The 21,179-nt window shown below is 40.4% G+C and overlaps 1 protein-coding gene across 1 annotated transcript in view; it reads left to right on the forward strand.

Annotated features, from left to right (window-relative positions):
- Positions 1-12,503: 12,503 nt before the first annotated feature.
- Positions 12,504-21,179, forward strand: part of CCDC15 (coiled-coil domain containing 15) — a 97,636-nt gene continuing 88,960 nt past the window's right edge. Inside the window, exons 1-4 of the mRNA XM_011934587.1 lie at positions 12,504-12,751; positions 13,125-13,310; positions 17,521-17,670; positions 18,213-18,401. Of these exons, the coding sequence (XP_011789977.1) occupies positions 13,134-13,310; positions 17,521-17,670; positions 18,213-18,401 (516 nt within the window). The 5' untranslated portion in view covers positions 12,504-12,751; positions 13,125-13,133. The remainder of the gene's footprint in view (positions 12,752-13,124; positions 13,311-17,520; positions 17,671-18,212; positions 18,402-21,179) is intronic.

Raw genomic sequence — 21,179 nt, forward strand, 5'->3', positions numbered from 1 at the left:
ATTAGAGGCAACCGCCACCATGCCCAGCTATTTTTGAGATAGAGTCTTGCTGTGTCACCCAGGCTGGAATGAATGCAGTGGCATGATCTCTGCTCACTGCAGCCTCCACCTCCCGAGTTCGAGCACTTATCTGCCTCAGCCTCCTGAGTAGCCGGGACTACAGGTGCCCGCCACCATGCCTGGCCAATTTTTTCGTGTTTTTAGTAGAGATGGGGTTTCACCATCTTGGCCAGGCTGGTCTTGAACTCCTGACCTCATGATCCACCCACCTGGGCCTCCCAAAGTGCTGGAATTACAGGTGTGAGCCACCGCACCTGGCCTAGTGATGAAGGTATTTTCATTTTTATTTTTTGTTGTATAAATCTATCTGCAAATGGTACTGGTGTTGTCTCTACCATAAGTTTGATTTCTCCTAAAGGACAGAGGACTCAGGAGGCAAACACCAGTCAGAGAATTTGTAGAGCTGCAGCACATTGCCTGGGAAACAACGAGTTTGTATGAGGCTTTGTGTTGAGAGGAGGCAGGCCCCAGCTCCTACAGCAACCTCTGAATAAGAGACAGATTAGCCAGCTCCCTTCAGAACAAAACAAGCTTTCTGTATGCCTGGACAGTGAGGAATGGCCCCCCTCCGAGAACCTTTTTTTTCTATTCGTTTTCTTTCTAAAGTTCTCCTAGGTGGTCCTACTCTGGGGGCCTCTGAAAAACATCAAATAGAAAGTAGAAATGGAGTCAAAAGGCACCTTCATCCTAAACATTGATTGGTTTTGCTGGCTGCAGATTTCTGTAAACACGAAGAGTTACTCAGATGAAAAGGGTTCTGCGGAGATACGGTGTCTCCACAAGATGTGGAGTTTGTTGGGAGAAATACATGATCTCAGGGGTGGCATGGGGTCCTGGGTAAATTTTGGAAGGGCAGCAAGGAGATGCTCCCATTTCTCTACTGAAAACAGGAGAATATCAAAGTCTTTTATACTGAGAGTAAATATTTGATTTTTGAATAGAATTCCGGCCCCCTCAGAAACTGAGAGGGACTCAGGCTTGTGTCCATGGTTGCTAAACGTGCTCTATTCAGCCACTCTCCAGAGGAACAAAGAGGAGAAATTAATTGGCATTAAAGGGCTGGAAAGATCCAGCTTTTGCTGACCTACTTAAGATGCAGCAAGGACATTCTGGAGAATGTCTCTGGAGTTCTGTTCTTGTAAAACTTCAGTGCTCAAATACAAACAGGTTGAAAAATCATGGGGAAGCCACAAATTACACCCCAACTCATGAAAGGCTTCATTGTTTCCCTTCTCCTAGATCCTCAGATGGTGTCGACCCACCAACCGTGTCAGGGGAAGGATTCGCCACCCTCTGCGGTTGTTCACCCTCCTACCAAAGAGGGGGCCTCAGAAATGGGAATCAGCTGGCTAGCATCTGATACTTGCCTACTGTGTGAAGAACACTCTATGTTCCAAACATTAATAAGAGTGGTGGGATATGGAACAGGAGGAAGGCGGCACATTCAAAAGTAATAGACGACACAATCCCTGGATCCCTGTCTAGGAGCTGAAATATATTATAGCCGGGAAGGCTGCGCCTACATCTATATAAGCAAGTATAATTGATAAAATATTTGCATTGCTTTTTACAAATTATCTTTTAGAATATTATTTTATTTAACCTTCTAACAACGCTGTGCAGTGGGATTTTTTTTTTCCTTCATTTTTTCCAGGAGAATCATGAAGCTTAGAGAGGTTAAATAACCTGCTCCACGTCACACATTTTACAAGTTGGCACAGCCTAGACTTAATTGTGCTTCCTGTCTAGTGTTCATAATGCTGTACCCCTGAAAGAGGTTGCCTTCAGCCGGGCCCAGAAGTAAAAACTAAGTAGGGAAAGGAGAGTTCTGAAAAAAGATGTGAGAAAAGGGATCAGGCAGGTGACAGGACCGTAAAAAACAAAGCTTAGCAAGGGAAACAGAGCCCGCACTGGTTAGGCCAGGGACACTAAGAAGACAGATTTGTGATACATAGGATTCAACATGGGGAGGAACCACATTTCTTCAAAGAAGGCCCTAGCTAAGTTGTTAGCAGAGGTGGCTTGAAGACAGCCCCCAATTTTTCCCCTTGTTGCAGTACTTACAGGATTTGGCTTTGTCTAGTTTAAAGATTCTTGCCAAAGTTAGGCCTCCAAGATTCTGCATCTGGTTTGTTGTCCGGCAAACTAAGCAATGTGATTTGTCAAGATCATCTGGTTGTAAGTGCCTGAAGTTCAACTGGAGCTATCTGAAACAAACAGAGAAGAATTTCTTGCATTATGTAAGAAAATTTTTCAGGGAGCAGGAATAATTGGAAATAAGGCAGTATGCTGTATCTGTACTGCCAAATATAGTAGCCATTAATTAGCCCATGTGGCTAGTGGACTGAGGAAATACATTATAAATTTCATTTAATTGTAATTAAACTTAACACATGTATCTAGTGGTTAACATATTGGACAGTGCAGCTTGTCATGCAGGCAGGAGAAGAAGACTCTTGATAGAACTAGTTAAAAAATAATCTTGGCAAAGGGCTGTGGCTTAGGTCACATGCACAGCTCTGGATCAATCACTGTAGCAAGGAGCCTAGAACACTATCCCAGGCTGGGCCATGTACTTAACCCCACAGTCACAGGTGGGGCCATTGCTAGAAAAAGTAGGAGAAGAGATGCTGGGAAGGCAAATCGAAATCTTCCAAGGTTTTATGACTTCTATCTTGCTTCCTAAAATATATATTAGCAAGCATTTACTGAAAGTCTATTATGTATGATATATTTTACATATGTAATGTTACTTCTCACAAAACACAAACAAACCCTGAAGGGTCAATTATTATTACATATGTTACATATCTAGAAATAAAGACTCAGATAATGTGACTTGACCACAGACAGTAAATTGCAGAACTGGAACATAAGCCCAAGTTTGTCTTTAAAACCCCTTTCCCCACTGTAATGTGCTATCCCCAAAGATTTGGGATATAGAAAATGTGACTCTTAATAGTAGATAATTTAAACAATTACAACAGAACACACACAAATGAATAACTTGGCTTTCTCCAAATAGTTATCTAGAGAGCCTTACCGCTTTTTTTAAAAAAATAAAATTCTATTTTCATTTATTTTTATTGTGGTAAAATATACAAAATACACAGTTTATCATTTTAACTTTTTAAGGTATACATTTCAGTGGGATTTAGTACGTTCATATTGCTGTGCAGCCATCACACTATCTTCTCCAGAAGGTTTTCCTCTTATTTTCTCTTTTAAGGCCTCATGTCTTACACCTTTTAGGGGTTACATTTTTAAAATTCCTTTTCAAAAATTGCTTTTAGAGCTGGCAAGCTATTTTTTTTTTGACACGGAATCTCACTCTGGAGTGCAGTAGCGGTCTCGGCTCACTGCAAGCTCCGCCTCCGGGTTCACGCCATTCTCCTGCCTCAGCCTCCCGAGTAGCTGGGACTACAAGCACCCGCCACCATGCCCAGCTAATTTTTTGTATTTTTAGTAGAGACGGGGTTTCACTATGTTAGCCAGGATGATCTCAATCTCCCGACCTTGTGACCCGCCCGCCTCGGCCTCCCAAAGTGCTGGGATTACAGGCGTAAGCCACCATGCCCGGCCCTGCAACCTATTTTTAAAGTATCTTTAACGATTAGAATTTTTATACTTCAAGAGATTTTTTTTTAAAAAGTCAAGCATAGAGTGAATAATGTAAGTAAACAAGGATAGATAAAATAATGTTGGCTAAAACTAGCTTCAAAGGAAAAGTCTCTCCTGACCAACATGGCGAAACCCTGATCTACTTAACACAAAAAATTAGCTGGGTGTGGTGGCACATGCCTGTAATCTCAGCTACTTGGGAGGCTGAGGCAGGAGAATCTCTTGAACTTGGAGGCAGAGGTTGCAGTGAGTCAAGGTTGCATCACTGCACTCCAGCCTGGGCGACAGAGAATTTGTCTCAAAAAACAAAAAAAGGAAAAGTCTCCTACCTTAGTCAAGCTTCTTTGGCTTTAAAGAATAGATATCCCAGTGAAGTACCATCAGACGAGAGGCATATTGCATGAATACACAAGACCTGGATCTGGAATTGGAGGGCTCAGTTTTGAGGCCATTCCAGGAACCAGTTTTTGTAGGTAGCTCTGATTCATTCTGTTTGTCTCTTTTAGTCTCCAATATTTACCAGTGGACTCATCTCAGAGCTCATCTATGGTCTGCGTTACAAATCATATAAAACCTAATGCAAATTGGCATTAATAATAAATAACTTTATTGGCTCATGTATTTAGAAAGACTAGAGATGGGGTAGCATTGAGGTAATTCAGAGGCTCAACAGTGTCAACAGGGACTAGAAAGAAGGACTTTATTTATGTATTTATGTATTTATTTATTTATTTATTTCTGAGATAGAGTCTTGCTCTGTCGCAGAGGGAGCAGACAGCCAACAAACCCTTCCTTGGAAGATCTGGATAGTGCATCTGTCAACTATCCTAGATGAATATTTGGCAATATAGAGAGATGCTGAAATCCCTGTTAATTTTCTTTTAATCACACACCCAAGAGTAAGGAGAAAAAGACTTCTGCATCCGTAGTAAAATTAGAGAATCTTTTGCAAAAAGTATACAGCAGATGCTGTTGAGAAAACTGGGCTTAACTGGAGCAATCTGCTATTGGTGCCATTTACAGTGAAATGCTACTGCAGAGACCTGGTCTGCACGGGCAAGCAGAAGGACTCCTCTAGTTATCCTAGTTAAAAAGGTTATTTTGAGAGGTGAATAAGGAGGAGGAAGAAAAAGGACAGTGCTATGGTTCATTTTCAGAAAATAGCTCAGAATATCAGTTAGCCCTTGAACACCCTGCTGAAACTTGGGAGAGGGGCTGAAAGTGGGCATGACTCAGCTGCCTGAGGCTTCATTCCCCAAAATCCAGTTCCCCTGAGAGTAGAGATAGGCAGGTTTCTCACTTCTATAGATGTTCTCCTCAGGCTATGCCCTGAGAACTGACATGTGACCAAGTTTTCTAATTTGTTACAGGTATGGGTCAGCCAGCAACAAATAGGAAAGTAGTGACCAAAAATGCAAATTGCTCCCTCATGCTCATGAAACAATCAGTTCTGTATGGGGTGGACTGCTGCCAAGGACCCAATGACTCGGGGCTTTGTGCAGACATGTCCAGGGATCCCCCAGACACAGAAAAGGGATTATATCCAACTCTGATGAGGAGTGCTCTGGAGCAGGGCCTCAACACTTTGGTGCCAGCAGCATCCATTCTTTTAAGTTCCTGAGGAAGATAGATATTTAGAAGCAAACAGTTTCCTTGATGAGAAACCAACACTGGTTATATAGAATATAAGTGTTCCTGAAGAGGTCAGAAAAGGGGAACAGGGCCTTAGATGTGAATTCTCTGGACATATCAAGAATGTAGATTATTGACTGGGTGTGGTGGCTCACAGTTGTAATCCCAGCACTTTGGGAGGCTGAGATAGGCAGATCACCGGAGGTCAGGAGTTCAAGACCAGCCTGGCCAACATGGTGAAACCCCGTCTCTACTAAAATTAGCTGGGCATGGTGGCGGGTACCTGTAATCCCAGCTACTGGAGAGGCTGAGGCAGAAGAATCGCTTGAACTCAGAAGGTGGAGGTTGCAGTGAGCCAAGATCGTGCCACTGCACTCCAGCCTGGGTGACAGAGCAAGACTCTGTCTCAAAAAAGAAGAATGTAGATTATTATGAAACCACTGGCCCAGTTGCTAGTGGGAGGCACAGACCTTGAGGTGGAGAGTTGAAGAAAGCAAGGAGATACCTAACAACACTTCTTCCCAAGTGTTGGTGTGCATGTATGTGTCTTGTGTATGGAGGTGTGCAATTCAACCTCTCTGTTGCCTTCTCAAGTATTAGGTTGGTGCAAAAGTAATTGGGGTTTTGGTACCAACCACTGCAAAAACATACCAAATTGTAAACACCATAAACACTATGAAGAAACTGCATCAACTAACGGGCAAAATAACCAGCTAGCATCATAATGACAGGATCAAATTCACACATAACAATATTAACCTTAAATGTAAATGGGCTAAATGCCCCAATTGAAAGACACAGACTGGCAAATTGGATAAAGAGTCAAGACCCATCAGTGTGCTGTACTAAGGAGACCCATCTCATGTGCAAAGACACACATAGGCTCAAAATAAAGGAACAGGAGAATATTTACCAAGCAAATGGTAAAGCAAAAAAAAAAGCAGGAGTTACAATCCTAGTCTCTGATAAAATAGATTTTAAACCAACAAAGATCAAAAGAGACAAGGGTATTACATAATGGTAAAGGGATCAATGCACCAAAAAGAGCTAACTATCCTAAATATATATGCACCCAATACAGGAGCACCTAGATTGATAAAGCAAGTTCTTAGAGACCTACAAAGAGACTTAGACTCCCACACAATAATAGTCGGGAGACTTTAACACTCCACTATCAATATTAGATCAATGAGACAGAAAATTAACAAGGATATTCAGGACTTTAACTCAGCTCTGGATCAGGCACACTTAACAGATATCCAAAGAACTCTCCACCCCAAATCAACAGATTATACCTTCTTCTTAGCACCACATTGCACTTATTCTAAAATTGACCACATAATTGGTAGTGAAACACTCCTCAGCAAATGCAAAAGAACAGACATTATAACAGTCTTTCAGACCACAGTGCAATCAAATTAGAACTCAGGGTTAAGAAATTCACTCAAAACCACACAACTACATGGAAACTGAACAACCTGCTCCTGAATGACTACTGGGTAAATAATGAAATTAAGAGAGAAATAAGTTATTTGAAACCAATGAGAACAAAGACACAATGTACCAGAATCTCTGGGACACAGCTAAAGCAGTGTTTAGAGGGAAATTTATAGCACTTAAATGCCCACAGGAGAAAGCAGGAAAGACGTAAAATCGACACCCTAACATCACAATGAAAAGAGCTAGAGAAGCAAGAGCAAATAGCAGAAGACAAGAAATAACTAAGATCAGAGCCAAATCGAAGGGATAGAGACACGAAAAACCCTTCAAAAAATCCATGAATACAGGAGCTTGTTTTTTGAAAAGATTAACAAAATAGACTGATGATGGGTTGATGGTTGCAGCAAACCACTGTGGCATGTGTATACCTATGTAACAAACCTGCATGTTCTGCACGTGTATCCCAGAACTTAAAGTATAATTAAAAAAAAAAAAAAAACTAATTGCGGTCTTGGACCATGAATTTTAAGTGATTATAACTAGGCTCAAACACATTTTTATTAATCAAAATAGAACCATTACAATCAATACCTTTTTGCCAATGAGAAATAAGTTCGTTTATTCCTGTAGTGTAAGAAGCTGTACTTTGGGATTCGCTGAACTCTTAAAAAGCATTTTCTGCATCCTGCTGGTTGTAGAAGTGTTTTCCCTGCAAAAAGTTGTTGAGATGCTTGAAGAAGTGGTAGTTGGTTTGGCCACAGGTCAGATGAATATGGCGGATGAGGCAAAACTTCATAGACCAATTTGTTCAACTTTTGAAGGGTTGGTTGTGCGACAAGTAGTCAGGCATCGTTGTTGTTGTGGAGAAGAACTGGGTCCTTTCTGTTGACCACTGTCAGCTGCAGGTGTTGCACTTTTCAGTGGCTCATTGATTTGCTAAGCATACTTCTCAGATGTAATGGTTTCACCAGGATTCAGAAAGCCACAGTGGATCAGACTGGCCGCAGACCACCAAACGGTGACCATGACTTGTTTTTGGTGCTCTGGGAAGTGCTGTGGAGCTTCTTCTGGGTTCAACCACTGAGCTGGACGTTGTCAGCTTTGTATAAAATCTACTTTTCATAGCACATTTCAATCCAAATGGAGAAATGGTTCATTGTTGTGTAGAACAAGAGAAGACAACATTTCAAAATGATAATTTTTTGATTTTCGGTTGGCTCATGAGGCACTCATTTATCGAACTTTTTCACCTTTCCAATTTGCTTCAAATGCCAAGTGGCCATAGAATGGTCAACATTGAGTTCTTAGGCAACTTCTCCTGTAGCTATGAGAGGATCAGCTTCAATGATTGCTCTCAATTAGTCACTGTCAACTTCCGATGGCCGGACACTACGCTCATCATCTTCAAGGCTCTCATTTCCTTTGCAAAACTTTCTTTCTTTCTTTTTAAATTGAGACAGAGTCTTGTTCTGTCACTGGAGTACAGTGGCATGATCTCTGCTCACTGCAACCTCTGCCTCCCAGGTTCAACCGATTCTCCCACCTCAGCCTCCTGAGTAGCTGGGATTATAGGTACGTGCCACCATGCCCAACTAATTTTTGTATTTTTAGTAGAGAAGGGGTTTCACCATGTTGGCCTGGCTGGTCTCAAACTCCTGACCTCAAGTGATCTGGATGCCTTGGCCTCCCAAAGTGCTGGGATTGCAGGTGTGAGCTGCCACGCCTGGCCATCCTTTGCAAAACTTGAACCACCACTGCACTGTATGTTCGCTAGCAGTTCCTGGGCCAAATACATTCTTGATGTTGCAAGTTGTCTCTGCTGCTTTACAGCCCATTTTGAACTTGAATAAGAAAACTGCTTGCATTTGTTTTTTGTCTAACATAATTTCCATAGTCTAAAGTAAACATAAACAGCAAGAAATAAGTTATTAGCAAAAAAAAGTGAGAAATGCCCATTAAACTGATGTATAACATAACCACATTTATTCAAGCATGTATTCCAACACGAAATGGCAAATTCCAACAATGCAAAAACCACAATTACTTTTGCACTCATCTAATAGTAGCTGTTTTTTGTTCCTTGCCCCTCTGAGTGGAGGTGGGATGAGTTTCCTTCTTGCTATGCAGTTACTCAGTGCTATTGCTAAACTACCTCCTCCCTTTTTCTTAACCTCACCTACAACTTTGAATCTCATGTCACCAGACTATACCATGATTGGGTTTCCAAGTTATACTTATCCACCAGTCTCCAAGCCTTTTCAAGATTGTTGCTTCTGGCTCTCTCCAACATCATTCTTGTTATATTTTTTGGTGATTTTGGTATCCTCATGGATCATCCAATCAATGCTCTGGTGCTCGGTTTCTATCCCTTCTCCAGTGATCTTGTTCTTTAACCTTCCTTAGCTTTCCCTCCTTTGGTCATACCATAGACTTTGACAGCACCAATAACCACAGCCTCTCCATACACTCAGCTCCAAGCATCCTACTCTCAGACCACCACCTCTTATCTTAGCACATTCTTTTAAGTATCCTGTTCTAACAAACCTTAGACCACCACAGGGACCTACAACTTCTTGACTCTACCAACTTTTCACTGTCCCTTACTTTCTACTTCTCATTGTATAACAAATGACCCTCAAATTTAGCATCTTTTTTTTTTTTTTTTTTTGAGACGGAGTCTTGCTCTGTCGCCTGGGCTGGAGTGCGGTGGCCGGATCTCAGCTCACTGCAAGCTCCGCCTCCCGGGTTTACGCCATTCTCCTGCCTCAGCCTCCCGAGTAGCTGGGACTACAGGCGCCGGCCACCTCGCCCGGCTAGTTTTTTGTATTTTTAGTAGAGACAGGGTTTCACCGTGTTAGCCAGGATGGTCTCGATCTCCTGACCTCATGATCCGCCCGTCTCGGCCTCCCAAAGTGCTGGGATTACAGGCTTGAGCCACCGCGCCCGGCCGAAATTTAGCATCCTAATACAACAAACATTATCTCACATAGTTTCTGGTTGGGCAGTCTGGCTCAGGGTCTCTTATGAGGTTGCAGTCAATTCTTGGCTGAGAGCACAGTCTCTGAAGACTTGATTAGGGCTGGAGGGTCTACTTCCCAAGTTCATGCACAGGGCTGCTGTCAGAATGTTTCAGTTTTTTGCCATGTGATCCTCTTTATAGAACTGCTAATTATGTACATGGCTTCTCTCAGAGCAAGAGATCTGAGAGAGAGGGAAGGAGGGAGGAAAGGAGAGAGGGAGAGCAAGCAAGTGCATGTGAGCATGTCTCTTATAAACTAACCTCTGTAGTAATACACCACCCCTTCTGCCATATTCTGTTGGTCATGCAGACCAACCTAGGTACAATGTGGGAGAGGGGACTACACAAAGGTGGGGATCATTAGGGGCCATCTTGTTGGCTACAATACTATTTTACAGAGAAAACAGAGTAATCAGAAGAGAATTTCCATAAGCTCCTACCACTACATTACCTAATTATCTGTTTCCTGGGTATTCTAACTCTTCTGCTATTATTATAATTAACCATACGTCCTGCTATCTAAGGCCAATCCCTCCACTTGTTCACTAGGTTCCATTTCCTCTATGAGGTTTGTACAAAGACAAATCACCTAACATTTCTCAAAATGTATCCCCATCTTTAAGTGACACATGACTGTAGATCCCCAAATTCTCTCATATCTCTTCTGCATGATTAGTTTCCTCCTGTCTACTGGTTAATTTCCATCAATAAAAAATATATGCTATGATCTTAAATAACTCTCCAATGATCCTACCTCTACATTCAGCCACCTCTTTCTCTGTGTCCCCTCAAAACAAAATTCATGGAAAGAATTGTCTAAAATTTCTGTCTCCAATTCCTTCTCCTACTCTTTCTTGCCTAGCCCATCAGGCTTTTGCTCTCCAACTGCTCTAAAGACACTGCTCTTTTAAAAGTTATCAATGACTTCCACACGGTCAAATCCAATAGTCAATTTTCAGTCCTTACCTTATTTGATCTGTCAGCAGGATTTAACACAGATGGTCTGCCCTCAATGGAACATTTCTTTTTCACCTGGCTTTCAAGGTATCACACCCTTGTGGTTTTCTTCCTTGGTTTACTGATTAATCCTTCTCAATCTCTTAGCATTCTCCTCCTCTTTTTCTCAGCCTCTGTAATACTGAAATACCCTGGGGCTGTTTTAGGATTTATTCTTTCATCTGTCTCTATTCAACCCCTTGATGAGTCCATCCAGTCTCACGGCTTTCAATCTACAGGCTAACAACTCTTAAATTTGTATTTGCAGCCCAGAACTCTTCTCTCAGCTCCCGACACTTTTTCTCATACTATCTTCTTGGATGTTGATTAGATAAATAAAACTTAATCTGCCCCAAACTGAACTCCTGATCTTCCCCTTTCCAAATCTACTCCTTCCACCATCTTCACTATTTCAGTAATTTCATCCTGACAGCTGCTCAGGATGAAGCCCCTAGTTTTCCTTGACATCTCTCCCTCACACAATCCATATCCAAACCTTCAACAGATCCTGAAAGTTTTGCCTCCCAAATAACTACAGAATTCAACCACTTATCATCATCTCCACCACTGCCTCCTTGATCCAAGACATCATAATCCCTTATCCGAATTATTGCAGTAGCCACCTAATTGGTCTTTACAGTGTATTCTCACTACAACATTCGGATTTTTTTTTTTTTAATTTTAAGTCACATTATGGTGTTCCTTTGCTCCAAACCTTGCTCCAGTGGCTCCTCATCTCAACACCTATGGTGGCTGACGATGTTCGATTGGACTGCCTGCTTGACCTACTGTCTCAGCATTCTTCCCCTTTCCCTCTGCTCCAGTTACACTATCCTCCTGACTTTTTCTCAACGAGCCAATGCTCCCACCTTGGGGCGTTTGTACTTGCTGTTGTATCTGGAACATGTTTATAAAGTCTCCACTGAAGAGCACAGTGGCCTCTTCTATTATCTCATTTAAGTTTTTGCTGAAAAGTATCGCAGTGCAGCTTTCTCTGGACATTCTAATATTTCATCCTTCCCATTCCCACCCTGCCCGCTACACTCCCTATCCGCTTTCTTTGCTTTTACTCCACATCACAGACATTTACTTACTCATTGTTTATTCGCTTATTTCCCCTCACTCTATTGTGAATTCCCTGAGCAGGGATATTTGTTTCGTTCATAGCTACGTATCTCCGGTGCTTGGAACAGCATTGGTATATAAAAAGCTCGTAGTAATGTATGTTAACCGAATGAATAAATTATCCTACAGAGATAGTCAAGTGTCTCTGGATTACAGCAGAGCTTGCAGCAGAGAGGGAGACCACTCAAGAGGCCATGATGTCCAAATACAATAACACGTACGAAACAGCGTTGTAAAATGAGCTGCACAGAGGATCCGAAAAATTTGTTAGCTTAATTTGTTTCTCCAGGAAGCCATGCCAGGCTCGCCTCCCTCTTTCATTCTTTTCCCGTGGTTCCCTCTGCTGGGGCTCCTGGCCCGCCCAGTCTGCCAGATCACAGGCCCAACGCATCCCTTTCCGGAGGGATTTAGGAGGTCTCGGCGCTGGTCCAGCAACTACATTCCCACCTCGCCTCAGATGGTGTATTACCTAGCAACCGCGCGTACCCACACGTTTCCGCCCCCTCAGCCGGGCAGGAAGAGGAAGTGGCGATACCACGGACGCTCAAAACCCCACCTCTCACGCCTTCCCAGCTGCGGGAGGGGACGCGGGCCCGGAAGGGGCGGGCACAAGGCTACGGGGGGCGGGACGGAGCAGTCCGCCCCAAAGTGGCGGTTTACTTGAGGCGGTTTCCTTAGTACAGCGAGTAGACTGAGTCTGTGGCGAATTGCGGGCCGATTCCCGGCCAGTGGCATCTCAGCCGGAGTGGACCTCGGGGCCTCAGAAGCAGACTTGTATCTGGCCCGAGGCTCCCAGCCGTTCAGCGCGTCTTCCCATAACTGGATACAGATTACTGGGACTCTCGGCTGCAGACACAGGTCCCCGCCCCTCCCTCTTTCCCCGGTGTGCTGCTGTCATTCCTCCCTTCCCGCCTCACTGCGCCCACAGCGGGGCACAGTCATCGTTCTGTCATTCCCATCCTTTCTCTTCCCTCTCATCGCCATTTCTTCTAGAAGGCAACTTAAAAACTTTTCCTTGCCTCTTTGTGCCTATTTCTCTTCCCTTCTTTTCTTCGTTTTTCTCTAGAATACTTGTGTTTCCACTCCGTGCCAGGCTTCTGCCTCCAGGGCTTCTCTTCTTTTCACGGGCCTGTGGCTCATGTGTTAGGAGGTTTTAATGCAGTCATTTGAAGATTTTAAGCTTTTAATGCAGTCGTTTGAAGATTTTAAGCTTTTTCTTTCTCCTAACCAGGAGTCACAGATGCTGGGAAGTATGGCCCCAAAGAAACCTCGAAATACCACAAGGTTGCCCCTGGCTTTAAACCCCCTGAAGAGCAAGGACGTGTTGGCAGTGCTGGCTGAGAGGAACCAGGCTATAGTACCAGTTGGGGCATGGGTGGAACCTGCCTCACCAGGTAGTTCGGAAATCCCAGCATATGTGAGTGTCAGTTTGATCCAAATATGGTGGGGTTCCCCACCACCCTTTTTATTAGCCTTCTCTAATCCTGGGTGCTTAAAGATGAACAGTCCGAGGATGCTGTTTCTATTCTGCCATACATAGTTTATGTTCTTGCATCAGGATTATAGAACAAACAAGCATTTGCCAAAACTTGACTGCAGCTTTAGTTGGCATAATCAAATGCTTATTACTCACTTACTATAATATATAGAACATAATGTACATGGAACAGGTTATATAGATGTATATCTGTGTATCAGTTTACGTCAGACTCTTGATTGCTTGCTATGCCCAAGACATAGGCACTATCTACATCTTCCAGACACTGCAACTTAGTATGGATGATAGTTGGCATACTTTAAGTAACATTAATTGGTTGCTTAAGATTTATGATAAATTTTATAATGAGGATTCAGGCAATTGGAGTAATAGAATAAAGGAGAAAGAGATGAACTTTGGTAATCTGAGAAAGTCTGACTAGAAATTCCACGGTTTCTGATAGTCTTTCACCAAACTGTGCCCCATAGCTATTTGTTCAAATTTAACTTGGCACTTACCACATTGTGTTATGGTAGATTGTTTATGTATCTTTTCCTGATGCAGTGTGAACTCCTTGAGCATAGAGAACAAATCTCATTTATCATCACATTCCCACTTTTATCTTAAATACTGCCTAATATAGACACTCATGAAATATTTATGAAAGGCACAAAATGTTATCTGTATGTGAGACAAGGTGCTGAACATGGATGAAAAAAGGATAAGGTGTGTTCCCTCAGTGTACTTGATCTCAGAGGAGAAATGAGACATGTTTAAATGTTAAAGCAATGCAATATACTGTATTCATTCATTTTATTTGTTTGCACATATGTATGTATATTCATTGATTTATTCCTACCCTGCCTATTTCCAAAAAGGATTTTAAGAGTCTAGGTGGTATATCTGTATAAGTTCTAAGAATATAATGCTTAATCAAGAAGCTATGACGTTGGGTTGATGTGACCCAGGAAAGTGTAATGAATAATTTGATCGGAGAAGGGAAGGGAATGATTCTCCTATTAAGGAGAATGAGGAGAGTAAAAAGTAAGCAAGGTTGAGGATTCTAAGGGTAGATTTGATCGATTGGAGTGGAAAGTTTAGTAGGAGAATGGTCATTGACAGGATTATGGAAAATAGGGATGGTGGAGTACCATAGGAAATTTTGGAGAAGGGATTGACGTTTTAAAATGTTTACAGGTGAATGTCATGATCAACCAGTGTTTTGATTAGATTAATTGCTTCAAAGGTTTTGAAGGATAGGGAGTGATTGGATCCTGGGGATAAATTACAATATAATTATAACAATTTAAGCATGGAGTATAGCATCAAAACTTTGTTAGGGCTAAGAAATAGAGAAGAAAAACCTTGAAAAAGGGTGGTTGAAGTGCTTGAGCCACGAGTTTTAGGCTGCAGTGAGCTATGATCGTGCTACTGCACTCTAGCCTGGGAAACAGAATGAGACTCCATCTCTGGGGAAAAAAAAAAAAGTGGAATGAGAAGGGATGAATGCAAGAAACACCCCACAAGTCTCGGTAAGATTTGGTATAAAGATATTTTGGTATTTAAGTTGTTGACACCTTTTTAATTGCTCAAGTTACATCTGTATAGTATCAGTAGTGTATCAAACTTTTTCTATGTTAAGTACTGAATATCGTATTCACACACATTAACTCAAAATATTAAAGTCTTGGAACATGGATAAACATATCTCCTTTTCCTGATTTAAAAATTTCTGATCAATTCCAGCCAAAGGGAGTTTGATCAAGCATCTAATAGAACTCCTTATAGCTTTAGCATGTCTAGTCTGGGTATCCACCCTTATTAACGGATATAGTTCTCTCAGCTCAAAATAAATGCTGAATAGTTACTTCTAAAGCTTGGCCCTTAGATCATGTCTGTTCTAAAGGGGAACTTCTACTCATTTTTCTCCCCAAAATTTCAGGAGGCCATCAGGGTTCCTAAAAATGTCATAGCTTTAGACTACCTCCCCCCAATAATTATTAATAAATTAGCATCAAAAGACACTGCTGTTCTATCATCATATATGGGATTGCATTGTTTTATAATTTGTTCTGGTTAGCTTTTGCTGTGTAACCAGCCACCCCAGAACTTAGTGGTATAAAGCAAATAATACTATGTATCAGGAATTTGAGCAGGGTACAGTGGTAATGGCTTGTCTTTTCTCCATAGTGTCCAGGGCCTTAGCTGGGGCTCAAATAACTGGACATGTCTGAGTCACCTTGACTATTTTCTGGGTATTGGTTGGAGCTAGAAAATAATCAAGCTGTCCCAGTCATGTGGCATCTGCTGGGCTGTAATGTCCAAGATGGCTTTCTTATTCATATAGCTGACACTTGGGCTAGGATAACTAGAATGTCTGGGTGCTGGCTAGATACAGTTCTCTTTTCGCATGGGCTTCTCTATTTGACTAACTTGGGCTTCCTCACAGCATGGTAATCTCAGAGTAGTATGAATTTTTATATGGTGCTGACTTCCTTCAGAATGAGCGCTCTAAGAACCCAGGTGGAAGTTTCTTTATGACCTGACTTGTAATCTTGTGGAGTAAAAGAGGAGCACAGAAAATGGTGGTAAAAGAAAGAGGCTGAATGGCTTAAACTTGTCTGGGACTTGAGTTAAGCTGAGTCAGTTGTTCAGGCTTCATTATGTATATATCTCTCCACTGGAATTATTCTACCTAATTGTTCTTTGACAGTTGTACACTCCACTAGAATAGTTTATGGGATAGACACCTTGGAAATTTTAACTTAAATTGAAATTTGAATGCATTTGATTTTGAGAATTTAATGACAGCCTGTAAAATGATCAGAGGCACCCTTCAGAGTTAGAAGTCGGAATCACCGAGTTAGAAGGAATAGGTAGGAGATATGATGATGATTTTATTTAATTTGAAAATTCCTAGTGAAAGAGAGACATAAGCAGTCTAGAGTAAAGCAGTGTAGAGAGGAACATAATTGTTGGAGTCAGAAACTTCTAGTTCTGCTAGTAGTTAGCTATGTTAAAATTACTTTATCCTCTTGAACCCCAGTTTCCTCATCTGTAACATAAGAGATAAGAATACCTACTACCAAAGGTGGTTTTGAGAATAGAGTGCTACAATGTAGTTAAAATACTTGTCACATAATAGATCCATAATAATGATAAGTGCTGTTAATGATGATGACTATGATGATTATTATTCAAAGCACTTGGAGGAGATAAATGCAGATCAAGATCTCAAATGGGATAAAGTGTTCCAGATTATTTAGAACAAGCTTGTGCAACATGCGGCCATGGGCCACATGTGGCCCAGGATGGCTTTGAATGTGACCCAACGTAAATTAATAAATTTTCTTAAAACACTATGCATTTTTTTTGTGATTTTTAAAGTTTATTTTTATGTTTTAGCTCATCAGCTACTGTTTGTGTTAATGTATTTTGTGTGACAGTTCTTCCAACATGGCCCAGGGAAGCCAAAAGATTGGACACCCCTGGTTTAGAATATGTTTTGGAATTCAGCAATTATATAAATATATATTGATTACCCTTAAGTCAAGGCTCTCTATTACATGCCGTAGGGGAAATAAAGGAGAATTGAATACATATCCTCTCCTCAAAGAGTTCATAACCTAGTAGGGAAGTCAAGAAGTACTATACTCAGTTAACATTGGTGAAATGAGAAGTGTTATAACATAAGAGGGCTTAGAGGAAGAAAGTATTGTGGAAGGTACTGGGGAGTGGGTATTAAATCGTTGTGAAAACTGAGTAGGCCTTTACTAGGTGGAGATGAAAGGAAGGGCATGCTAGCTTAAAAATGGAGCATAATGCCGAATATGAAGACATTTTACAATATGACATACTTGGTGAGTGGTAAGTAACCTGGTGTGTCTTGACTATTTACTCCATTTTAGAAAATGTGTAACATATGATAGGTTTTATTTGGTTCATTAAGATTTAATGAGACATCGTTAGTTCCAGTTCAATAAAAAATTTAAGATTTGATTTGAGTACTCATACATTCCAATTTTTTTGTACAGAATGGAATTTTTTTTTTCAGAATTGTATCCTTATCCTGACTGTTCTGTGTTTAAAACAGCCCTAATGAACAAAACTGCTGACATTTAAGTTCATTTTCTATCTTTCGTCTTTAAAGACATCAGCATATTTGATTGAAGAAGAACTAAAGGAACAGCTAAGAAGAAAACAAGAAGCTTTGAAACATTTTCAGAAGCAAGTTAAATACCGAGTAAATCAACAAATTAGGTTGAGAAAAAAGCAACAGCTTCAGAAGTCTTATGAAAGAGTAAGTTCAAAAGTGAGCCTGAGTAAAGACTGAATGGAAAATATGTATGTTATGAGATAAGCTATTAGGCAGTAACAGAATTACTTTCCTTTGATTATATGCCTAATATAATCTGATTAACTAGTAGACTTTTTTTGTAGAGAAATAATGTTTTATTCCTGTGTTCTGACTCAATTTTTTGCTTTTACCAAGTAGTTAAAAGCAATGTCAGAAGTTTGGGTTCAGACTTGAGTTTGAATTCTGGCTTTGCCACTTAATAGCTATTGACTTTCGGCTAATTACTTAACTTCACTGATTGTAGTTTCTTCATCCATAAAATAAGGATATGATACTTCTCTCATAGGACTGCGTGAGAGTTAGATGAGATAACCTAAATTATTAGCACATGGGAGGTGCCTGGTAAATGTTCATTCCTCTGCCAGCCAAAGCCTCTCCGCTGCCCCCCACCCCAATTTAAAATCTCTTGAACTGCTTTAGAGGCATTATTTGATTGCTCTGGATTGGGGTAGAATGTTACTATCCCCCTTTCTTCCTTTGTGTAGGCGGAAAAAGAAGGCTCTATAGCCATGCAGTCTTCAGCAGCACACTTAACTTCCAAAAGGACAAGTGTTTTTCCAAACAATTTGAATGTTGCTGTTGGAAGTTCTAGGTTACCTCCTTCCCTGATGCCTGGGGATGGAATAGAGGATGAAGAGAATCAGAACGAATTATTCCAACAACAAGCCCAGGCTGTAAGTACCTGTTCATTTTATTTTATGTCTATGATATTTTCCCCATCCCCTAAACTATAAATATGACATCTCGGGTATGAGGTAGGGATTAAGAGTTGTCACACTCAGCTTCACTTTTTATAATCACCTCTTATTTTTTTTAGCTTTGTAAAGTGGGGAATAGTGGAATAATGCTTTTTAAAAATTTTAAATTTACATCTATTTGTGTTTGGTAAGACACTCTAAAATTATCTAAAGAAAGGTGCCAAAGTGTTAGAATTAAAAACTTATTAGAAAGCACTTTAGGTCAAGAACATGGATTTTCCAAGTTATATTGAAATTACATTCTAGGTAAGCTACTATTAGTTTGTAGCATACAGAGAGAAATAATTCTTAGCTTTGTTGCAAAGAAATTCAGTACACATAGGTGGCATTTCATTTATTATTTCTTTTTGTCTCATTTTTCTTATTTTTTAATCTGATTATCACAATAAATGAATCTATAGTTGTAGGTTAAAGAATAATATAGTAAATTCTTAACATATCCCAGAGTTTTTGGAAAAATGTAATTTTAATTTAATGACTCATTTTATATATCTAATATTTAAAAATTAACCACTGTGAGTAGATTCATCCATTCAAATTGCTTGACTCTGTCCATTTAGCCCCCACCTTGGTATACCTGAGCTATTGTTCAGTTGATACAGTCTTCACCTCTGCTTCAGTAATTGTTCTTCATCTTATTTAAAATGTATTCCTAGAAATAATGAGAGGAAGAGAGAAAATATGGAAAATTATGAGTATGTGAAAATAAAAGCTGTATTACTGCTTAACATACTTGGTCATAATTTAATTGTGCTATTAATATAAATAGGAAAAGCTTTAGAAGCACACATTATCATGTTGAAATACTGTTAACATTTTTTTCTTTGTCCACAACTATTTGACTCTTTCTTGTCATTGTTCAGTTTGTAATAATCATTTTTATTTGTTAGCAAATATTTATTGAGCCAGGCACTGCATAAAGTACAAGGAATAGAACATTGACTTAAGACAGACACAGTCCTTGCTTTCGTGGTGCTTGTAGCTATTAGTCCCACGGTTGTGATGATTTCACTTCACCTGTGTAGTACGTAAATAGAACTCATCAGTCAGCAGTATTTGCATATGCTGTTTGTTATGGATTGTAGCGATACTAAGGAAATGTGAAATAGGACCCTCCATGGGTTTATATTTTCAGGTAGAAATACAAAACTAATAGACCACTCATTATACTATATAATAATATAGAGAAATTTTCTGTGTTTTGCAATAAAGTTATGCTATGGGAGTTCAGAAAATTTTAAGAAAACAGTAGGGGAAGAATTCATGGGAGAGATAGAATTGAACTACACATTTTGAGTTGGTAAATTCAAGATAATTGTTTTTCTTAGAGATGGAGTCTCACTCTGTTGCCCAGGCTGGAGTGCAGTGGTGCAGTCCTGGCTTACTGCAACCTCCTGGGTTCAAGAGAATCTCCTGATTCTTCTGCCTCAGCCTCGCGAGGCTGCCAACATGCCTGGCTAATTTTTGTATTTTTAGTAGAGATGGGGTTTCACTATGTTGGCCAGGCTGGTCTCGAATTCCTGAGCTCAAGGGATCCGTCTGCCTTGGCCTGTCAAAGTGCTGGGATCACAGGCGTGAGCCACCGCACCTGGTCAAGATAATTTTTTCTTAAAAAACAAACAAACGAAAAGCCTAGAATCTGCAGTGAGCTTGCTGTATTTGGGAATAAGTGATGGAACCTTTCTAATTGATAGTTTATAATGGAGAATAACCAAAAATGGGGTTGGATAGGGAGGAAGAAATCAGGTTATGAAAAACCTCAAATGTCACAAGATTTTTAAAAGTTTTTATAACACCCTTGCACTTTTTTTTTTTTTTTTTCTGGAAAGGATATGAACTACTGAAGAACGTTCAGTGACTTTGAGCCTGTAAACTTTGACCATATGACTCCATGACAATAGATGCTTTTTGATCTTACCACGTCTGTTGCAGTTTTTATCCACTAGATGTCACCATAAAACTAGACAATGAGACAGTTCAGGCACGAACTCCCTTAGTTTATCTAGAACTGGTTGGGTAAATGGTACACATAATTCACTTTCTGAATGTTAGTACACTTCTCAGTTTTCTTGTGTTGGTGTTATAGAAACGTGGGATCTTGGAGTTGGAAGAGTTTTAAAAATTCATCTGACATATTGAAATATTTATGCATGAAACTGTTTGATGTCCGGAATACACTTAAATGATAAAAGAATGAGGTAAAGAAGGGAGTTACGGATGAAACAAGATGGGCTAGGAGTTGATAATGCTAAAGTGAGGTATCCATATCTCTCCATGGTGGTTCATTCTAGTGTTCTGATTACTTCTGTATATGTTTGAAGTTTTCCATAGGTTTGAATTTATTTACACTTTTATTAAATGTTAGAAAAGGATATCATCTGGTCTTATCTTTCTCTCTCCAAGGAATTCTATTCTTTTTTTTTTTTTTACTTTAAGTTTTAGGGTACATGTGCACAACGTACATGTTTGTTACATATGTATACATGTGCCATGTTGGTGTGCTGGACCCATTAACTTCTCATTTACCTCAGGTATTTCTCCTAATGTTATCCCTCCCCCACTGCTGCACCCCATGACAGGCCCCAGTGTGTGATGTTCCCCGCCCTGTGTCCAAGTGTTCTCATTGTTCAATTCCCACCTATGAGTGAGAACATGCAGTGTTTGGTTTTCTGTTCTTGCGATAGTTTGCTGAGA

The sequence above is a fragment of the Colobus angolensis genome, unplaced genomic scaffold, assembly GCF_000951035.1.
Source record: "Colobus angolensis palliatus isolate OR3802 unplaced genomic scaffold, Cang.pa_1.0 Scaffold137, whole genome shotgun sequence".
Lineage (NCBI taxonomy): Eukaryota > Metazoa > Chordata > Mammalia > Primates > Cercopithecidae > Colobus > Colobus angolensis.